Source organism: Pestalotiopsis fici, assembly GCF_000516985.1.
Source record: "Pestalotiopsis fici W106-1 unplaced genomic scaffold PFICI_Scf_3, whole genome shotgun sequence".
NCBI classification, from domain to species: domain Eukaryota; kingdom Fungi; phylum Ascomycota; class Sordariomycetes; order Amphisphaeriales; family Sporocadaceae; genus Pestalotiopsis; species Pestalotiopsis fici.
In genome coordinates, this window is record NW_006917093.1 from 2,591,733 (window position 1) to 2,610,904 (window position 19,172).

The window sequence follows — 19,172 nt, forward strand, 5'->3', positions numbered from 1 at the left end:
GGACTTACCCACGCACGTCATGGATAAGATCCCAATAGGGTGAAGAAAGCTATGCCAACATGACTCGAGTCAAATTATTGCGAGTAATTTATGATGTGCGGAATGCTTGGCTTGCCTTTTCCGGTATTACCCTTAATTCGGTTCTCGAAAGAAGTTTCGCCCACCTAGTTCAAAGGTCAGCCACACAAGTCTCGTCGGTAGCACCTTGTTCTTAAAGCCCCATGTACCCGCCATCGACATACTTTTTAGCTCTGACTAGTCAAACCCACGGAACAGAAGGAGCGGTATATCCCCAGCTCACAAACGCTATGAAGGGCGACATACCAGCCCTTTTTGTGGCTGGTCAGATAAGTCTCATTCATACCGTCGCACAAACCATGGCCTACAGGGGTGCCGTGTGTGCCCTGATGGAAGCCGCAAGCAACATAGGATCGCCATTCGCAGGTAATCACCATGCAAACAGTCTCGTAAGCGCAACGTTTGTTAATAATAAGGTCCCGGGAAAAGTCCGACGCAGATCACGCGCGACAAATAGCCAATTTTGTGTCTCTGGAGCTGTAAAGCACTGGTCATTTACGTGTTGGTGCTTTCACCTTCAAACATCATAGGTTGGTTGCATCTTTTGAGTAAGCTTTTGCAGAGTGTCCGCGGTCGATACGACATCTAAATTCATAACCATTTCTGTGATGCATTCTGGGCAGTAACCTCGTATGCAAAAAAGCTTAGCAAGCAGGTAAGTCTGCGATCAAGTTTCTATCCGGCTCTGGCGAAGAGCCGCCACCCACTTGACGCCCTCTTGGGTACTTAGGTATAGTTACTGTATAAACTATCTAGGTAAGTATGGGTAGAGTATCCATTGATTGGTTGCGAGAGCCTAGAGATGCATGATATAAGCAGAACCGTTGCGTCTTTATTTTGGCCAGCCAGCCGTCTCAGCCCCCAACCACTGCGTTTCGACACGACCTATTGCGGGATTATTTTTGATTAGGTTTGGAGTATAATCATTACTGCCCGGTGAAAGCATATCATCCGCGGACCTCCGAGGGCCCAAGTCAAAGAGATACCGTACGGTCAATTATACCCTGGACTACATACAGTCACCTGGCTGATATTCTATACATAGTGTTGTAATCCCCACAAATTTCTACACTTGAATCTATCATACATCAAAGCGGCCTTCTAGTCGTTTTTGTTGTACATGTGCATTTTGCTGCTGTTGACAAACTAGACACACTTCATTCTTCCCCATTTCTTCTTAAGCACAGTTTGCTCTTGACGCAGTTATTCACGATGAGACTAGGACCTGGCACTGCAGCACTCAGTCTGCTTTTACCAAGCGTAGCAGCTTGGGGCAGTAAGTAGAGCAGCGGGCGTACGGAGAATATGGCGTCTCACTCGAGGATGCCCCTAAAGGCTAGCAGTCGTGTACTGATCTCAAGAAGGACTGGGCCATATCACCGTCGCCTACATTGCCACCAACTTTGTCAAGGAGGAAACGGCCTCTTATTTTAAGGACCTTCTGGGCAACGATACGGAGCACTATCTCGCCGGCGTGGCAACGTGGGCAGATAATATTCGCTCCGAGGATTGGGCCCGCTTTACTGAGACCTTCCATTTCATCGACGCAAAGGACTCACCTCCCAAGTATTGCGGCGTTGATTTTACGAGAGATTGCAAAGCGCATGGATGCGTTGTCAGCGCTATCCAAAACTATACATCCCAGCTTCTGGATAACGACCTAGACGCCTCGCAACGCAATGAGGCCGCCAAGTTCATTATCCATTTTATTGGCGATATTCACCAACCGCTGCATACGGAAGACGTTGCCCAAGGTGGAAATAAAATTCACGTGAAATGGGGGCATTCACAGCCAAATCTGCACCACGTCTGGGATACGAGCATTGCCGAGCAGATACTAGGTGATAACCACGAAGGCGACGGGGCTTACACCTGGGCCTCGGATCTCACCTCTGAGATTATAAAAGGAAAGTATGCAGCAAAAAGCAAATCATGGCTAGGTGGCTTACAACTCGATGATCCTATCACTACCTCGATGAATTGGGCAAATGAGACGAACTCTTACGTGTGCACCCATGGTAAGTCCCGTCCCCTTTTCATTCATCTGAGGGAAACAGGCGACTAAAAAAGAAAATCATAGTGCTCCCGGAAGGCCCAAGTGCTATTGTTGGTCAACAGCTGGCTGGCGGATACGCCAAAAAGGCTGAGCCAGTTATTGAAATCCTCATCGCTCAGGCTGGGTACCGACTGGCTGCATGGCTGGATCTTATTGCTAGTCGTCTGAATGCAAGTGGTATCAGGGAGGATGGGCAAGCCGTCAGTATACTAGGCGACGAACTCTAAAGCGGAGCGACGTGGGATTCAAAAGAACTTCCAGACCATTCGGGCGAGGTATGTGTAATGTATGTCGTGTAGCTTTGGGAATTCTTTTTTGTTGTTGTTGTTGTTGTTGTTGTTGGGTGGGGTGGGGGGGGGGGGGGCTCTATTCTATACAGCCGCCTTGAGCTCATGCAAGATTTCTGATCCCAAGCATGTGTATTTATTAGTACGAAAAGAAATAATGATGATCTGAACCACCAGAATAGCATTTCTCCGTCGGCATCTTTTCGCAACGAGTTGGCGACAAAATTGAAAATACCATTGGCTTGACCTTGATCACCTGCAAGTCTCGCGGTAGGCCATTGCTAGTTCACAATCTCAGCTCTTCACGATTAACATATTTGTACCTGCATTGTGAATAATTCTGTTGAAACACTACAGCCCAATCAAAACATTCGTTTTCCTTGCAGAGACTAAAGCAGTATGGGATACGCGCCTCGCCGCTCTGCGCCAGAGCATCAGACGGCCACCGAGCACAGTGCCGGATCCTATCTCGAGGCCTTCCGCGGCTCGAACCTAAAGCGCACGTTGGCTGTCATCTGGCTCTTTGTTGGAGCCGGTCTTGCCTACGCTCCGGGCCAGGGTCCTCTCTGGGCTATTGCCATTCTCATGTGAGTAGTCACACTCTGTTCTCGTCCGAACACGCAGGGAATCATTTTTGCTGACCCGCCAATTTTTGAAGGAATATACTCATCTCCTGGCAGATTGTCACCATGACTTCGGTCGGATGGGTCATCACTGCCGAAGTGTCATCCTATCGCCTTCGTGGCAAGACGCAGTCAATAGCCGTAATCTCATCCGCTTTCGCCACGGGGTTCTTTACATTCACCGTGCCCTAAATATACAATACTGACGCTGGTGATCTCGGTGCGAATGCAGGCTTCGTGTTCATGGAATCCTCGGTTGTTCTCCTTCTTGTATCCATTTTTATCGTGCCTGATGTTTACGGATTCACCACGGAAGAGGTTGATTGGCTTTACAGCTCCAAGATTTCCGTTCGTCACTTCCGAAAGTACGCCGATGGCCGTGCCAAAGAGGGGGCCGCTGCTATGGCCAGGGAGAGCCAGTAGTTGGCGCTGGGTATTAGCCTAGACCAGGGCTCGTAACGCGATCTCTTTTGGACGACCCTGTCAAATACTAAATGATCAAGACAATATACCAATAAAGCATCATGCGTTCTTCAATTCCTTTGATCGTCTAGATTCAATCATTGTTTGGATCCAGGTGACAGAATTCAGAGGGCTAGTTTTGACATTAGGATAATCTATCAATTGCCAGCTGCTTGTGTGTATAGGCAGAGATTTATTGATCATAAATTCAATGGAAGTCTGCTCACTTCCTGAGTATAACCTCAGTATGAGACGAGTAAGCTATGGGCGCCTTCCATGTATTCCTATCAATAACATATCTCATCTTCCTGCTGTTTCATTCTATCTCTTGCCTAGAACGGGAACGATACCGTATCGGTGGGTGCAAAGGGCAACGGCTTCCACAGTGCCTGATGACCAAAGTTCCACAAGCAGTCGGCCCAGGTGTTCCAGTAATGAAACCCAAAGGGCACGACGCGGCCGACATAGGGCACTCGGGCAGTATCGAACGCCGCCTGGAGGTTGCGCACGTCCTCGAAGGCAATGTCAAAGAGCCCGACCCCCGTGTAGATTCCCCTTTCAAGGTATGACGGCTTGGCCTCCACCATGGATGCGTTGATATACTGGTCCGCCGGGGTGCCGGGGCCTAGCACGCCCGAGAACATGCCAAAGTACGAGAAGTAGTCTGTCGCGTTGATGTACATTTCGTAGGTCAGCAGCGATCCGAGCGAGAGGCCGGCAAAGGCGCGGTGAGCGGGATCTGTGGTCACGTTGTAGTGCTCCTCTACCCACGGGAACAGGTACTCCATGTAGTTCTCACGGATGTAGGCCGAGGTTGGGGTCTGCCCGTTGGTGCTGTACCCATACTGGAAAGCATACTCGGGGGCCAGATTGTAAAACGACGGCATTACGACCACGGTGGGTTCGATATGACCTATGACAGGTATAGGAGGGGATACTCTTTTTCTGCATCTGCGCCATAGCCGTATGGCAGGTAAAGTGTGAAGTCGTGTACATCTACCGCTGGGTGAATAGACCCTGGCGACGTGTAGTTGAGCGTCTTGATCGTTCCCCGGTAAGACGCTTCCACTGGCAGCGCATAGTCAAGACTCAGCCCAATGTTGGGGTATTCTTGGAACTCCGAGTCAAACGGCACCTGGAAACGCGAGGCGATTTGGTCTCCAAGCACGTTGACAAAGGGCGGGTTTTACGGATCGATCACGTACCGGCCAGTGCTCAGGGTGCACTCGGTCACGTTGTAGCAGTCAACCTCGAAGGCATACTGGTAAGTGCCCGACGGCAGAGGCGTTGTATACTGCCAGTTCCCCTGACCGTCCGAAGTCATGTTATAGGGTGTGTCCGTTGCGAGACCCAGGGACCGGAACCACCCGGATTTGTAATTCTTGGGGTCATAGTTGGCGCTGGCCTGGGCGCTGACGTGAAACTCGTCGGTAAAGGTCTGGAGGCCGCCAGCAATGGTAACTTGAGTGGCCGTGTCGTTAAAGTAGGTGAACTGCACCTCATAACCGGTTGGAGCCTGCCCAGTTTTCGTCACGACTACACCGGCGCTAGCAAGTGTAGCCCATAAGGGTGCACGAAAAAGAGCGGAGGAATACATTCTGGAGACACCTTGGTATACTAGACCATTCACAGGTGCGAGGTTTGACGATCAATAATGTTGGGCCTGATCATGTCTCGAGAACAGAAAGTAGAGAGCTTAGCCCCGGCGCTATATGGTCTTTGGTTTGGCATTGAGTTGTTTGGGGTATCGACCAACTCTCCAACAATACTAATCTCGCTTTTAGGTGGACTTGTGAAGACCTCGAGCTGCAGTACTCCATTTCCCCACCTTACCAAGGATATTATTATCCAAGATCATATTGATAATACAGCTTCTTTGACGGGAACAAACATCAACGTGTCCCTCGAAGTTGGGGAATGTAGCATTGCATCCGGACTGCAAGCAAGGTTTGGTACCCATGCCGATCGACCCCGAGCACCCAGAAAAGTAAGTCTGCGTGGCTTCAGGTTTACTCGTGCCCCAGTATACGCATCGTGGTGGTCCTTGCTGACTGCGCATTCTCAACGGACACAAAGTATGTGTAGCTTTGCTGCTACAGTACGCAAACCAACCGGAAACGAGTGTCGGAACGCTTTCAGAGACTAAGAGCCACTGGAACATAACCGACGAGCATAGAGACGACTGAGGCAGAATCTCAGGAGCTGGATACCCAAAATGATAATGCCAAGAAATAGACTGTATACCCTGTTTCGCTTTACTACATTAGGGGCATGTGGGGAAATGGGGAAACTGGGAGCAGAGCTCCCTTAGAGGTGGACGGCATTGGGGGCTTTGAGGGTGGACGCATGCGTAGACGCTGCACGTGACAAAACATCATTGACAGGTGGACGCAATTATACTGACAGTATTCGCTTAAAAGTAATGCCAGTGAGTCATGATTACTTGCGGAACGCATTTAGATTCAAGATCTGTATAGGAGGGAAATTCAAATAGTGAGATACAAATTTACAACTCTACCTTGCTGCTTCTACCCATCGCCTACATGCCGGTCAAGCCTGAAAAGACGGTGTTCTGAAATTCACTGTTTTAACGAGTTGATTATTGCAATAATAAGGGTAAGCATAAATATTAATAACTCATTCCTAACAAGTCTGATATAACACTTCGACTTCTGGGAGTATCACAATTTTGCCGCCGGAAATTGCGTTCAACGGTCGAATTTAGCAGAAGTAAAAGATGACTAAAACTTTAAAATCAGAACAAGCCAACGAGATTCGATAAATACCAAGGGAATTAAAGGCTTAATCAATCCTTTTATTCACACGTAAAAGATACGCTATTCCCCCGGTTCTTTGGATGTATTGCGCCGTACCATATAACCACTATTAGGCTAGTTCCTAGTGTGGAGCTTCACATTTTGTTCAGCTAGTGCAGTGGTTTGGTGCGTCAGGATGATAAGGCAACAGTATCGGGCTATAATATACAGGATACGTCATTTAAAGGAAGGTTCTCTAGTAGTAACTCGAAGGGGAGAATATAGACAAAGCCAACTAACGCATAATTAATTTACCAGAGCTTTGGTTTCTTTGTGAACTCCATCTGCGAACTTTCAAACTAAAGTAATTAGAACGCCTTCTCCGTCTTGATTATCGTGTAAGGTCGATCTAGTGAATCGAAGTCATGACGTCCTGGCTCTGATCTAGGGACCACTCTTAATAATGCCTAATGATATCCTGCTATTAGGAGATAGCCTAGCCCACTCTCTCGCGTTCGATGCTTCTGGCTCGGGCTATGCAAGCATTTCGAATCTCTGAAATCTCCACGCGTAGCTTGGTCAGATTCTTCATCTTCTGATCGACTCGTTTCAGCGTTTCGTGGGGTAGGGTGCCTTTGCGATACAACTCAATGATAGTGTCAGTCTCTGAAAACCATTCCAAGGGTAGCCTTATTCGGGCCCATTCTGCCATTGCATTGCCATGACTCAAGACTCGTGGCATTTCACACTTCTCAATTCTGGAAAACACCGGGCAAGGTACCGCTCGAAGAATCTCCTCTACCAGCTCAACATCACCTCGCTGGAACGCGAGCTCAAAAGCAGACCTCTGTCCATAGGGACATATATTGCAAGTGAATGTCCCGGTAGAGGAGCTACCGTTATGGCAGCAATGTATCTTTCTGTCTCGTGGCCAGAATACACAATACTTGATTAACAGGCGTGCGAGATCCCTGTGACCTGCTGAAATGGCTCGCATAAGAGGTGTCGGTCCTTCGTCGTCTCCCAAATAAGTATTTCTGGCAGGCCTGAGTGACGGAAAGCTGCGACTAAGGAGCAACGTGATAGCCTCAATATCACCCCTTTCGGCATTAATATGCAACCACGGGATTGTCATCCATCTCTGTTGTGATGGAACACTTCTGTGGCGCCGATAGAATGCTAAGCCTTGATCCCATAAGTCGTCTAACTGTCGCCGGTTCAAGAACCAGGGAAAGAACTTGGCTGCTTTCTCGTCCGACTTCGTTTTCGACGGACTGTAAGCAGAACCATCTTTGTTGACTGATCGGCTTGGGAGATAAGAAATCATCCAGTCAAAGACAAGTGATCGAGCTTTCTCTGAAATCCAACCGTGCTGCATGATTTTAATGCAGCCATTAAGGTGCTCTTTCATTCTTACAATTCGCGAGTCCAGGACGTCGTATACATGGCTGCTCACCAAATTGCTTGGAGAGCCTTGCGTCAATAGATAGCGCAAGCACTCGCTGTCAGGATTGGCAGCATCGTCGCACATGTCCACGGCTGTCTCAAAGATGGTCTTCCCAGTGACAGGTTCAATGACGTCTGTTCGGGCACAGGCATCGAGGAGAGCATTGAACGACTTGTTGATTCGTTGCATTTTTATCAATGGATTGGCTCCAAATCGGACAAGCGTTTTGAAAATGAATGGATCAAATTCACTGGCGGATATGGACAGAAGTGGTACATCTACAAACAAAAATTAGCATGGTTCGCCAAAACATCCCGAATTTACGCATCATGCTCTAAGAAATCTATAGATCGCAATCACGCACTTGTAGTTTGATGCAGACGAAGGCTCAAATAAAATACGGATTCGGTGAAGGTCATTCACTTACCATGCTCATCAAAGAATGGTGGCGGGGGGTTATTGAAGTCGGCGCCAAGATCGATGAGTTTGGAGATGATCCTTGGAACATCCTCATCTAGTGAATCGCCCGGAAAAGTTTTGGTTCGCTCCAAAAGCCGGTAATTCAAGTCATACAGATAATTGTACAGAGTCTGGTGGCAAAAGTCTGTTTGCTTACACAGCAGCAGAATGACATTCTCGACATGACCATCTCGAAGAGCTCGTTCTAGTATGCAAGTGTCGCTAGAGCGATTCGCTCCATGCTCGAGGAGCATCTGCAAAATCGCAGTAGTATCCTCATGACGTATGGCAGCGTGATAAAAGGGCGTACGCCCAAATTTATCTGGCATGTCGACTTCAATGTCCCCTTCTGCGAGCAAATGCTGGACGACCTTGACATGGCCACATGCTGCAGCTTGATGTAGTGCGGTGGTTGAGACGATTGGCTTAAGAGTGTAGGGCATCCTGAAGTATTTTCGGGCCCCATGCTTTAGAAGAATCAAGGCTACTTCTTCGTCTTCTCGATGCTGGCTTTGTGAAAAGTATAGTGCCGAAGATGAATCGCTGATGCGATAAGGGTGATCGCTGACGTGTGCACCATCTGGATTTGCTCCATACTCTAGAAGCAATTTCAGGCAATCCAATGATCGAGACTCCAATGCCATTGAGATTGGCCGGGCTGTCATCCCGGACGAATAGTCGTGGACCTCTCTGTCGACATCTACACCGACAGCCAGTATTTTCTGAAGGGTCCGAGGCTTGTGACGATTAATGGCCCAAGACATGGCGTAAAGTCCGTGGCCTCGATCCCAGTGATAGAGCAGCGGATTGAAGACCCCATGAAAGTGTCGACTGGTCATTGTCAACGATACGAGGTCGTTGACAGCCCCATGTCTAGATTGAGGAGCGGCATAGTTGGTAGCGGCATCTGCGTAGACATAATCACCAATGATTCTCAGGAGCTCGACAGGTAAGGCTCCTAAGCTGGCCATTATGATTTCCAGGTTCTTGCGAATTTAGGCGTCGTTGCCGAGGTCGAAGAGTGGTTGCATTTGTCCTGTTGAGAATAATAGACTTCGCGTTCTCGTGGGCTGGTGGACAAGTTGTGAAGGGCAGCTGTGGGTTGAAGTCGTAGATGGCAAGAGCGTTTTGCGTTTGCTTCCGTCTAATGGAAAATGAATGTGTAGGTACCTAGGTATCTGAAGGAATCAAATGTCACTACTGGGTGTTGCTAGGAATAAAATAGCTCGATTTTGTGGTGTCGAGCGCGTTTGTTTCGCATTGAATTATTCCATTGTTACTTACAAGACAATGGCATAATCACAACGGCAAGGACATGATTATTTCATTCTGAGATCCGTCTATTAAGTCTTGTCTCACTCCCTGGCACATTATGCAGTGTGCACACATTGTCTATTCCTATGTAAGGTTCTTTCCATTAAATCGTCGGCACGTTTGATGCATCTGGATCATTATGTCGTCGGCCAGTATCCATTGTGTCGTCCATGAACCAGAGTGGCTGTTTTCGTAAGGCACGTCGCTCTCCATCCATTGATGGGTATTTCCACAGAGCGAACAAACGTAGAAAGCACTTGAAGGATTGTCCAAGAAGCCTACATTATAGAAACATATATAAATTCTTTGCCTTACTTTAGCTGAGTCGTCGGAATGGGGGGAAAATAAAAACTTGCTAGCTACATGTAGTCTGGGTGCAACATTGAAAGCGCGGAGCTTATCGCGAACCCCTGGCCCAAGTTGCCAAGTGCGTAAGCTGGTGTGGGCGAGCCCCGTTATAACAACGCGGAGAGGCCCGTCTCGGCATCTAGAATTCCCTTTTAGTGGCAGAGCCTCCAGCCAATTGGGCGGCCAAGACAAATCAAGCTTTTGAGGCTTTGCTCGTTTTGTCGTGTCCATCCGGTCACCAAAGTCCCCCAGCTCCCAGGTTTTGCTAGGGCCCAGGAGACTCCCCAATCATGCCAGAAACCTTTTCTCATTATGTACAGTTTTCTCTGCCCCATGCAGCAGGTCACTCGTTCCAATGGCGTCCACTTTTGCACTGATAAGGGAATGACTGACACCTCGGCTGGACCCTGTCTGCATCTGTCCGGGGTGGCGATAACCGGCGGCGAAGATAGAGAGGATTGAAACTTTTTTTTTGCCCGCTCTTCTCGATTCAAAAACCCACTGTGGGCGCGCATCCTGTTACACACGCGGTCGCGTGCTTTACTCTTCTTTCTTTTCCTCACCTGTGTCTGGCCGAATCACCTCGAGGTCCCCGCGCCACCAGCCTGCCAGTAGTCGTTGGTTAGTTGATTGATCAATCGATTAATCACGAATTGTGTGGTCGTGCCCCTCCTCACACGCCTGCCCCCCTTTGCTTGAAGCCTGGAAAACTAGGCTCAGTCAGATACGTGCATACGTTGGCTGGCGCAACAAGACCCGCATTTCACAATGGCCGACATGCAGCATGCAGACGAGGAGAAGCAAATCGGCCACGACGTCTCTGGTGTCGCCGCAGACAGCTCCAGCGATGAGATACCCGGTTATCTCCGCAATGCGTCGCAAAAGGGATTCTTTGGCAAGCTGCGCTACTACGAGGAAGCGCTCGACAGAAAGCTCGGCGTAGAGTCTCACGGCATTGCGAGAAAACTTCCCGAGGACCGCGATCCTAGCTATGCGAAATGGTCAAACCAGTTGGTCATGTTTGCTCTCTGGGCAAGTGGAACCATGAACCGTAAGTACTGCTGTGTATTTCAGCAAGTCCATACTCAATAGGCTCTAACCCGCAAATGTATAGTGAGTTGTTTCGCCACCGGTTTCCTTGGTTGGGAACTTGGTCTTGACCTTCGTCAGAGCATTCTGATTGTCGTCTTCTCGACACTCATTGGCAGCTCCGTCACTGGCTGGTGCGCCACAATGGGTGCCCCGACTGGTCTTCGTCAGATCTCCATTAGCCGATACTCCCTTGGTTGGTGGCCATCAAAGGCCATGGCTCTGCTCAATGTGGTCGAGCAAATTGGCTGGAGTTCCGTGGGATCAATCACTGGCGGTGTCGCTCTGAGCGCCGTCAGCGATGGCAAGATTGGCAGTGCCCTTGGCGTTGTCATTTGCGCTGTTGCCGGCCTCATCATCTCATTCTTTGGGCTCAAGGTGGTTTTCCACTACGAAAAATTTGCATGGCTAGTATTTTTGGTCATCTTCATGGTCATGTACGGAGAGACTGCCAGCTTTGGCGACATCCACACACCGACAACGCTTGAAGGCTCTACTTACAGCGGAATGCTGCTTACCCTCTTCGGCGTTGTCTACGGTTCGTCGTCTTCATGGGCTAGTGTTGTAAGCGACTACTATGTCGAGTACCCCGTCAACACTTCGAGAGTCAAGGTGTTCCTCCTGACCACTCTTGGTATCTGTATCCCGACTTGTATCGGTATGGTGCTTGGCTGCGTTGTAGCAAGCGCACTTAACAGCAAGGAAGACTGGGCTAGTGAATACGAGGAAGGCATTGGCTTCCTCATCCAGACCATGGTTCACCCCTATGGATTTGCCAAGTTCATTCTGTTCCTGCTGGTCTTGTCTGGAATTGGCATGAACTGCATTGCCATCTACTCGGCCGGTCTGAGTATCCAGGTTCGTTCCGACTTCGAGCCATGTGCTTTGAGTCACCTGCTGACTATGAAATTTAGCAATTCGCCAGACCATTGGCCATCGTTCCTCGATTCTTCTGGGCGCTTCTGTGCTTTGTCGCCGTCATTCTTCTTGGACTTGCGGGCAAGGATCAGCTTTTGACATATCTTGAGAACTTTCTCTCTCTGCTTGGATATTTCACGACTTCCTTCTTCGTCATTATTTTCGTCGAGCACTACTGGTTCCGCAAGGGCAGTTACGCAAACTACAACTTGGATTCTTGGAACAACCCCAAGGAGATGCCTGTTGGTTTTGCTGGAGGATTAGCGTTTGCTCTCGGTATCATTGGTGGTAAGTGTCCTACGTATACCTCGGGATCTCTTCTTGCTCAACGCTGACTCTTTTGTGCTAGCTGTTCTTGGAATGTCGACAACTTGGTACGTTGGTGTCATTGCAATAAAGATTGGCGACTATGGTGGTGATGTCGGAAATCAGCTGGCCTTTGTTTTCAGTCTTTTCGTCTACGTCCCAGCTCGTTACCTGGAACTGAAGTTTGTTGGACGATAGATGGTTGTATACATGTGATGGTCGGAAAGCCTGCCAATTAGATCATATCACCCAAGGCTCACTCCTTGGAATAATAGTGACGACTTCACCCTCCCACATGAACTCGCGCGCCTAGATCTTGTGATATTTGTGCCCAATCGGAGCAGTTTCGGACTGTTCTTGTCGTTTATTTGTTTGCCATTGATGAGGCACCAATAGGAATGAAGTGCCGACGGTCAGCTTCCCGACTATTTGGTGACATGCTGACACCCTCAGCACTAAGCTGTGACGATGCCTGGTATATGGTATATAATAGATCCGAGAATAGAACCCGAGAGACCGAAATGCGCCGAAATGAGAGGCAGAAGAGACAGGAAGCAGCAAGAAATGGGCCCAAATCAATAACAAGGCAACATTCACGTGTGCCCAGAGGTGACAATGTCTTGGCTGGTCTTGGAAAAGCTTGATTTGACCTTGACTGGGACACCTGCAAAGTAACCATGGGTAGGTGACTATTCCGCTCCACCCCTGGCTAATAAACCCTGTTACATTACGCGGAGTAGTATACACTAATGCTGACCTTGAGATCCACCTTGCCAACCTCAGCATGGCTGCCGCCGAATGTGCCCTTTATGCTTTGGATTTCCATACCTCGACCACGTTGACTGATTGACCACTATACACGGGTCGTGCCGCCAGAAACCTGCTAACTTTGATCTTTTTGAGATCTGAGATGCTAGATTGGGACTTTGAAAGTTTTATCCCCCTTCGTGGACTGCCCGAACAGCGCCGCGAACACGCCGTGGCTTCAGTCACCAGATGCGGAAATATAAGCGCTTACAGAAATATTGCATCCGAGGCTTCCCTGAAGGTGACTAGCACAGGGAATAAACCACAACAAGTAATAGCATGGACATTCAGATATTTATCGCCGAAGTCCTTGGCTACATTCTCCCGAGCCCGAACTGCGCGCGATGCTACCGGAATGCATTACATCCATGTGGGCGCTGGGTGTGGCACCTTGCCTGTGCCGAACGCCGGTTACATCATGACCAAGCACAACAACAACAACAACAGACGAAAATGCGGCCGACTGTATTGGCTGCCGCCGCGCTGCCACCGCCCTTTTTCCGTTCCTAGGCCTGCAGGGAAGAATAAAGTGTTCTAGTGAGTAGAAGTTGACGACAGACACTGATTTACACAAGTGCTGATGCGTCTTCGAATTAGACAAACCCGCAACTACTGCCGATTACCCGTAGTCTAAGCAATTCGCGGTCCTTCTTAATTCTCGACTGCTATGGAATTGAGTCGAGCTACTTACTTATGCATTCTATCCTGCACAGGCTAGTGGCACATTGGAAACTCCCGTCAATGTTACTCGAGTCGCGGACTTGGTGTACGACTTATATCCGAGCCATGCCGATCAAATCGGAATGCACACGCATTGCACATGCATATGCATATACCATGCACAAAAGAATGACTGTCTGATGACTTCAACAAAAAGAAGCAAAACACTGACAACGGTTTTTTCTTGGCCTCCCTTGAAGCTTGGCAACACTTTGGTATCCACGAGTTGCGCGTTCAGGCTGACCAATGTCTGTGTTGCTGATGTAAAATTAAGCTTTCACTGTGCCCATCTGCAACATGGTCGCGCTCAGAGTGGGAATCTGGTGGGATCAGTGGGAATTCTTCAACCCCACGGATATCCCGCAGCGCCCAGTGATCGACACTGCTCAGTGCAAAACTAAACCAGCCTCGCATGCACAGGCATCTGTGCGAAGTGGATTCCATCTCAATTCTTCCGTGTCCTAGTCCCGATTGTCTTGACTATGTATGGACACTTGAAAGGCCCGTCGGCAGTGAGCAAGCAGCATGTCAGTATACGTAGAAGTGTTTACCATCCGTACTTTCGCATCTTCCCTGATCCTGCCACCAGGAAATTCCGCTACCTCTTTGGCCTGTCTATACGTCTTTTGCAAGGTCCGGGTCGCACGGCAGATCGCCTTTTCCCCCTCTCTCCCTCTCTTTTCACTACCGTGGACATTACGTCGAGACGGAGAAAATCCAGGGCTAGCTTCCAATATCCCTTGAGCAAAGACATGGCTCCTTGGGCAGGGTGTCGGACGGAGCTATGTCGGTATCGCTGATGCCACTATGATGCCCCTGCAACGATGCCCTTGACGAGACCACTGCTTAGTGGTAGCCCTGGCTCTCATGATTATGGATGTGTGACTGGCCGATCATCATCAGGCGGGAACAAGTATAAAGATGTAGATTATGTCTGCAGAAGAAACGAGTTTGTTTCCTTGTAGACACACGGCTAGATCTTGTCTCTGCTTGAGCTCGCGATACTCTCTTGTCCTCTAGTTGATTGTCCCAAGTCTTTGGTCAAAACACTTTGCAAGAAAGATGCAGCTGAAAAAGTCGACCGTGGCCTTCGGCCTTCTGCCAATGGCTCTGGCTCGTCCAGCTCCTCAGTCAGTCAATCCCTATCCCCCATCCTTGATAGTCTTGAGACTTCTTGTTTAAAAGACATTCAGTTCGCCTGTATCCCGAGATGTATAGCTGACTTCTCTGCAGAATGGATTACGGAGAGAACTCTGGTGACGTCGCTGGTGTCTCCCCTCAGATTCCACAGGCAACCGCAGCCTCTGGCTCCCTCTACGGAGATGAGAGCCTACTCACCGGCTACGCATCTCGTCCGGCCATCTCGGGAGGTGACTCTGCCGTGGTCGAGGATCCAGAGCTTGTGAATGGCCAAGAGGCCTCGGAGAAGCTGGGTCTATACCTCGACTTCAACAGTGTCGAGAAGCCTCAACCCATTCGTGGATCCAAGGGCGCCACAGACCCTGGCCCGAGTAAGTCAAGTTCGTAGTCGCCGGTTTGAGAATGCTTAACTGATTGTTGCCCCAGGAACATTCGAGTATGAGAAGTTGAACCCGGACCTCTATGCTCCACCCTCAACAGATCAGGGAGATGTGCCAAACGCCATGTGGCCTCTTGGGTAGGGTACAGAAATACCTTTTTGAAAAGTTCGCGTTTCTAACTTGTGTATAGACTTTCCCACAACAAGCTAGGGCAGGACAATGCTGGTTGGGCTCGTCAACAGAACACGGCTGTACTGCCTATTGCAACCAAGATGGCTGCTGTAGACATGCGTCTTGAGCCTCACGCCTACCGTGAGCTTCACGTAAGTGACCTATGATAGTCTAATCATCCGGATGACGAAAGGCTGACAATTGCAATGACATAGTGGCACACGGCCGGTGAATGGGCTCTCATGCTCAAGGGTTCCGTACGGCTGGCAGCCATTGACGACAATGGCAAGAGCTTCATCGATGATATCACAGCTGGAGATGTGTGGTTCTTCCCGCCTGGTGTGCCGCACAGCATCCAAGCTCTGGAGGAGGGCTGTGAGTTCATGCTCGTCTTTGACGACGGCGATTTCTCCGAGGACGGAACCTTCCTCGCCACCGAAATGTTCATGCGCACACCCACGTCCGTCATGTCCAAGAACCTGCAGGCCAACGTCCAAGAGTTTGAGAATGTTCCGGACAAGGAGCTCTTCATCTTCAATGGAACTCCTGCGCCTGCCGATATCAAGGAGCAGAACATTACTTCTTCTTCCGGCTCCTCCGTCGGCACCGCGGGTTACACCTATCACTGGTCGCAGCAGGCGCCATACGTAACGCCGGGCGGTTCCGTCAAGATTATCGACCCGACCACGTTCCCCGTGGCCGACATGTTCTCGGCTGCCCTGGTCGTGGTCGAGCCGGGTGCCATGCGCGAGATCCACTGGCACACGACCTCGGACGAGTGGAACTACTTCCTGCAAGGCAGCGGCCGCATCACCGTGTTTGCCGCCCCCAGCGCCGCCCGTACGTTTGACTTTACCGCCGGCGACGTTGGCTACATTGAGGCGGCCAACTCGCACTACATTGAGAACACGGGCACCGAGGATGTCATTTTCCTCGAGGTTTTGCAGGCGCCCAAGTTTACCGACGTCAGCTTATCTCAGTGGCTGGCGTTGACGCCGCGCCAAGTCGTCAAGGACACTCTCAACCTGACCGACGAGCTGCTCGACAGCCTGCCCAAGGACAAGACGCTCATCAAGCCAGGCAACACGAACATGACTGCGCTGGCTGGTGGCGGCAGCAACTTTTTAAGAGGATATAGTCTAAATCGATCCTTTCGTGTCGCTAATGATGATTATAATTTGAGGATAGACATGTCGGCCTTCTTGTACATAGTTCACATAAATTTTGTCCCTCTCATCTGGAACCATTGGCGCAAGTGACATTGTGTGAGAATCCCAGCCAAAAGGCCTCCAAATGATTGGTACACAACGAATGACAAGCATTGGGGGCTGCATGCAGAAAGAAGCCCAAGAAAGCTTAATTTCACCCGGGATACGTCGCCAGATTTAGTATCACACTCATGGGCACTCTAAATCTCCAATGTTGCCATTCTCATCCTTCCCTCGACCTTCTATAAACGGCAAGTATGGTGTTGACCAGTGCGGGGCCCGCGCTGCCTACCAGGTTTCCGAATCGAGTCGCCTTTGGAATTTGAACTACTCTGTCCATGATTTTGTCCCGTTCATTCCAATTACCTAGTGCGAAAGTTGGCGGTCTGGTGCAATGGGATCCTCTAGTTACCATTCTTCTCCTCCTCCCGCAAGTCATTCTAGTGTCGCTTCTCGGAATGGCCAGCCCACCGCCTTAGCAGAGGCCCGAAGCTAGTCCTCCGAGTCGGGAAGTCAGTTGAGGCAGTCAGATGAACGATTGTCACCTTCCTTACTATGCGAATGTTTTATGTCACTCATTGTCCATCAAGGTAGTAGAAGTCAGAAAGGGTCTGAAGGCCTACAGAACTGATGTTATAAGACGTGCACTATCCCGTTGTTCATTGCCAAGCTAGCCAAGGGAAACCCAAAGGCACGGAACGGCTGCAGCCAAGTTCTATCAACGGAAGAGAAACCACCCCTGTCAGAACGTTTGAAGGGTATCTGCGTCAATACCTATACAGGGTCAAGATGATGCAGCAGACCGGTCTCCTTGGCTTGCTCGCCGCGGCCACTTCCGTCTCGGCGGGCGTGATCAAGGTCCCCTTGAAGACTCGCGCTGCGGGAACAAATGTGCCCGTCACAGACTGGTTCAATCGAACCGACAACCAGGTATGTATACTCATAGAGATCAAACATATTTGTAAAGCGATTCATTGACTAACTCGTGCTCAGTGGTACAGCACCATCTCTGTAAGAAGCCCAAACCATCTTTTTGTTGATAATCCTTGGAGATCCCATCATGATTTCCAGTCTGAATTTCCCGAGACACACCTAGTAGTAGATGATACAATGATTCAAATCAGGTTACTGACATTGCCATAGATCGGCACGCCCGCTCAAGAATTGTACGTGGGGGGAAGTAATGAGAATATGGCGGTTTATAGCTAATTGAGTTGGTACAGGTCGGTCCTTTGGGATACTGGCTCCGGTGCCCTGCTCATCCCAAGAAGCACTTGTACGACATGTGGTGACAAGACCCTGTTCGACTCTTCAAAGTCCTCGTCGTTTTCCAATACGCCCGGCACACGGCAACAGGCTCTCTTCTCTACTGGCGCCGACTCGATCCCATTCACCGTACCAGAGGGTGCCGTGGGCAACCTGGTTCACGAGAAAGTAGCAATCGGTGATCTGATTGTCGACAGCCAGGAGATGCTGCTATGCAGCAAATATGCCGCGGCTCTGGATGTCATGCCCATTGATGGCATCATGGGTATGGGCCCGTACCAGGCCAACAGCGCCGAAAAGTCGTGGTACTGGAACCTCTACGAGAACGGCCTCCTCGACTCGCCCGTCTTCTCCTTCTACACGCCGGCGGGCGACATTGACGGCGGTGAGATCACGCTCGGAGGTATCGACGACACCAAGTACGAGGGCGCTCTCAACTACACGGCATTCACATCGGGCGGTTTCAACCTTGCGCAGTCCTCCGTCTTGATTAACGGTAAAGCCTTTACCGGAACATCCGCCAAGGGCACTGCAATCCTGGATACTGGTACTGCGTTCATGCAGACCCCTAGCTATGCTGTTGCCAAGCAGTTGTATGCTCAGATCTCGTCCAAGATTACACAGATCGATTCGGCTGGAGCCTGGGGAGCTGTATGTTGTGATCCGATCCTTCACTAAATGAGTATCGTATGCTGACATTGTCATCATTAGGAATGCGATGTTCTCGACTCTGTCGCACCTGACCTGACCTTTGTGCTCGGACCGACCGGCTCAGCACTAAAGCTCACCATTCCCAAGAGCTCGTTCAACCTCGGCGAGTACCCCGGACAGCCGGGCATTTGCCAGGCCGTATTCAACAACCCGCTGAGCCCCTTTGGTGCGTGGCTGGTCGGATCACCGCTCCTCAAGCAGTACTACACGGCATGGGATGGTGTAAACAAGAAGATTGGCTGGGGACAGCTGAAGGGCAACGGAACTGCTAAACTTGAGTTTGCATAGTTCTAATGTTGCTTGCAGAAGCCATGGAAGGTCCACTATTAGTATATTAGTATCTCTGAATGTACGAAGTACACGCTGTATGCTCATAAGGTGTGGCTAAGACGAGTCTCTTGTGATGCAGCTTCCCGTATTCCCAGGGATCCGGAAAGTTTGTCGCAGACTGTACAAGAGGTGATAATGATTCCTCACCATAATGTCAAGGAAGTCCAGTCCAGGCCCAAGAGACCTTTCATGACATATCAATGTCCGTCTCTAGTTCAACTTACTTTAGCCTAGTTCAAGTGCCAGGATGATGATGTAGGTGGGAAGGGAAAATGGTCGCCAATGGACATGGCAGC

At 49.8% G+C, this 19,172-nt stretch overlaps 8 protein-coding genes across 8 annotated transcripts; 5 read left to right on the forward strand and 3 right to left on the reverse strand.

Annotated features, from left to right (window-relative positions):
- Nucleotides 1–1,290: 1,290 nt before the first annotated feature.
- On the forward strand, nucleotides 1,291–2,361 carry PFICI_04926 (uncharacterized protein; the record flags this gene model as incomplete). Its single annotated transcript, XM_007833507.1, has 3 exons — nucleotides 1,291–1,354; nucleotides 1,443–2,096; nucleotides 2,159–2,361. 3 exons carry the CDS (start codon nucleotides 1,291–1,293, stop codon nucleotides 2,359–2,361), a joined length of 921 nt encoding a protein of 306 aa, XP_007831698.1.
- Nucleotides 2,362–2,820: 459 nt separating this feature from the next.
- Nucleotides 2,821–3,236, forward strand: PFICI_04927 (uncharacterized protein; the record flags this gene model as incomplete). Its single annotated transcript, XM_007833508.1, has 2 exons — nucleotides 2,821–3,008; nucleotides 3,080–3,236. 2 exons carry the CDS (start codon nucleotides 2,821–2,823, stop codon nucleotides 3,234–3,236), a joined length of 345 nt encoding a protein of 114 aa, XP_007831699.1.
- A 602-nt stretch (nucleotides 3,237–3,838) lies between these two features.
- Nucleotides 3,839–5,103, reverse strand: PFICI_04928 (uncharacterized protein; the record flags this gene model as incomplete). The annotated part of the gene is made up of 2 exons (XM_007833509.1): nucleotides 3,839–4,574; nucleotides 4,712–5,103. The coding sequence occupies 2 exons, from the start codon at nucleotides 5,101–5,103 to the stop codon at nucleotides 3,839–3,841; spliced, it is 1,128 nt and encodes a 375-aa protein (XP_007831700.1).
- A 1,655-nt stretch (nucleotides 5,104–6,758) lies between these two features.
- PFICI_04929 (uncharacterized protein) lies at nucleotides 6,759–7,898 on the reverse strand (the record flags this gene model as incomplete). Its single annotated transcript, XM_007833510.1, has 1 exon — nucleotides 6,759–7,898. One exon carries the CDS (start codon nucleotides 7,896–7,898, stop codon nucleotides 6,759–6,761), a length of 1,140 nt encoding a protein of 379 aa, XP_007831701.1.
- Nucleotides 7,899–8,128: 230 nt separating this feature from the next.
- Nucleotides 8,129–9,139, reverse strand: PFICI_04930 (uncharacterized protein; the record flags this gene model as incomplete). The annotated part of the gene is made up of 1 exon (XM_007833511.1): nucleotides 8,129–9,139. The coding sequence occupies one exon, from the start codon at nucleotides 9,137–9,139 to the stop codon at nucleotides 8,129–8,131; it is 1,011 nt and encodes a 336-aa protein (XP_007831702.1).
- Nucleotides 9,140–10,598: 1,459 nt separating this feature from the next.
- Nucleotides 10,599–12,341, forward strand: PFICI_04931 (uncharacterized protein; the record flags this gene model as incomplete). Its single annotated transcript, XM_007833512.1, has 4 exons — nucleotides 10,599–10,881; nucleotides 10,945–11,777; nucleotides 11,834–12,125; nucleotides 12,187–12,341. 4 exons carry the CDS (start codon nucleotides 10,599–10,601, stop codon nucleotides 12,339–12,341), a joined length of 1,563 nt encoding a protein of 520 aa, XP_007831703.1.
- Nucleotides 12,342–14,732: 2,391 nt separating this feature from the next.
- Nucleotides 14,733–16,620, forward strand: PFICI_04932 (uncharacterized protein; the record flags this gene model as incomplete). Its single annotated transcript, XM_007833513.1, has 5 exons — nucleotides 14,733–14,800; nucleotides 14,904–15,181; nucleotides 15,237–15,327; nucleotides 15,381–15,513; nucleotides 15,577–16,620. 5 exons carry the CDS (start codon nucleotides 14,733–14,735, stop codon nucleotides 16,618–16,620), a joined length of 1,614 nt encoding a protein of 537 aa, XP_007831704.1.
- A 738-nt stretch (nucleotides 16,621–17,358) lies between these two features.
- On the forward strand, nucleotides 17,359–18,834 carry PFICI_04933 (uncharacterized protein; the record flags this gene model as incomplete). The annotated part of the gene is made up of 5 exons (XM_007833514.1): nucleotides 17,359–17,499; nucleotides 17,563–17,580; nucleotides 17,713–17,735; nucleotides 17,793–18,486; nucleotides 18,547–18,834. 5 exons carry the CDS (start codon nucleotides 17,359–17,361, stop codon nucleotides 18,832–18,834), a joined length of 1,164 nt encoding a protein of 387 aa, XP_007831705.1.
- Between the last annotated feature and the right edge of the window lie 338 nt (nucleotides 18,835–19,172).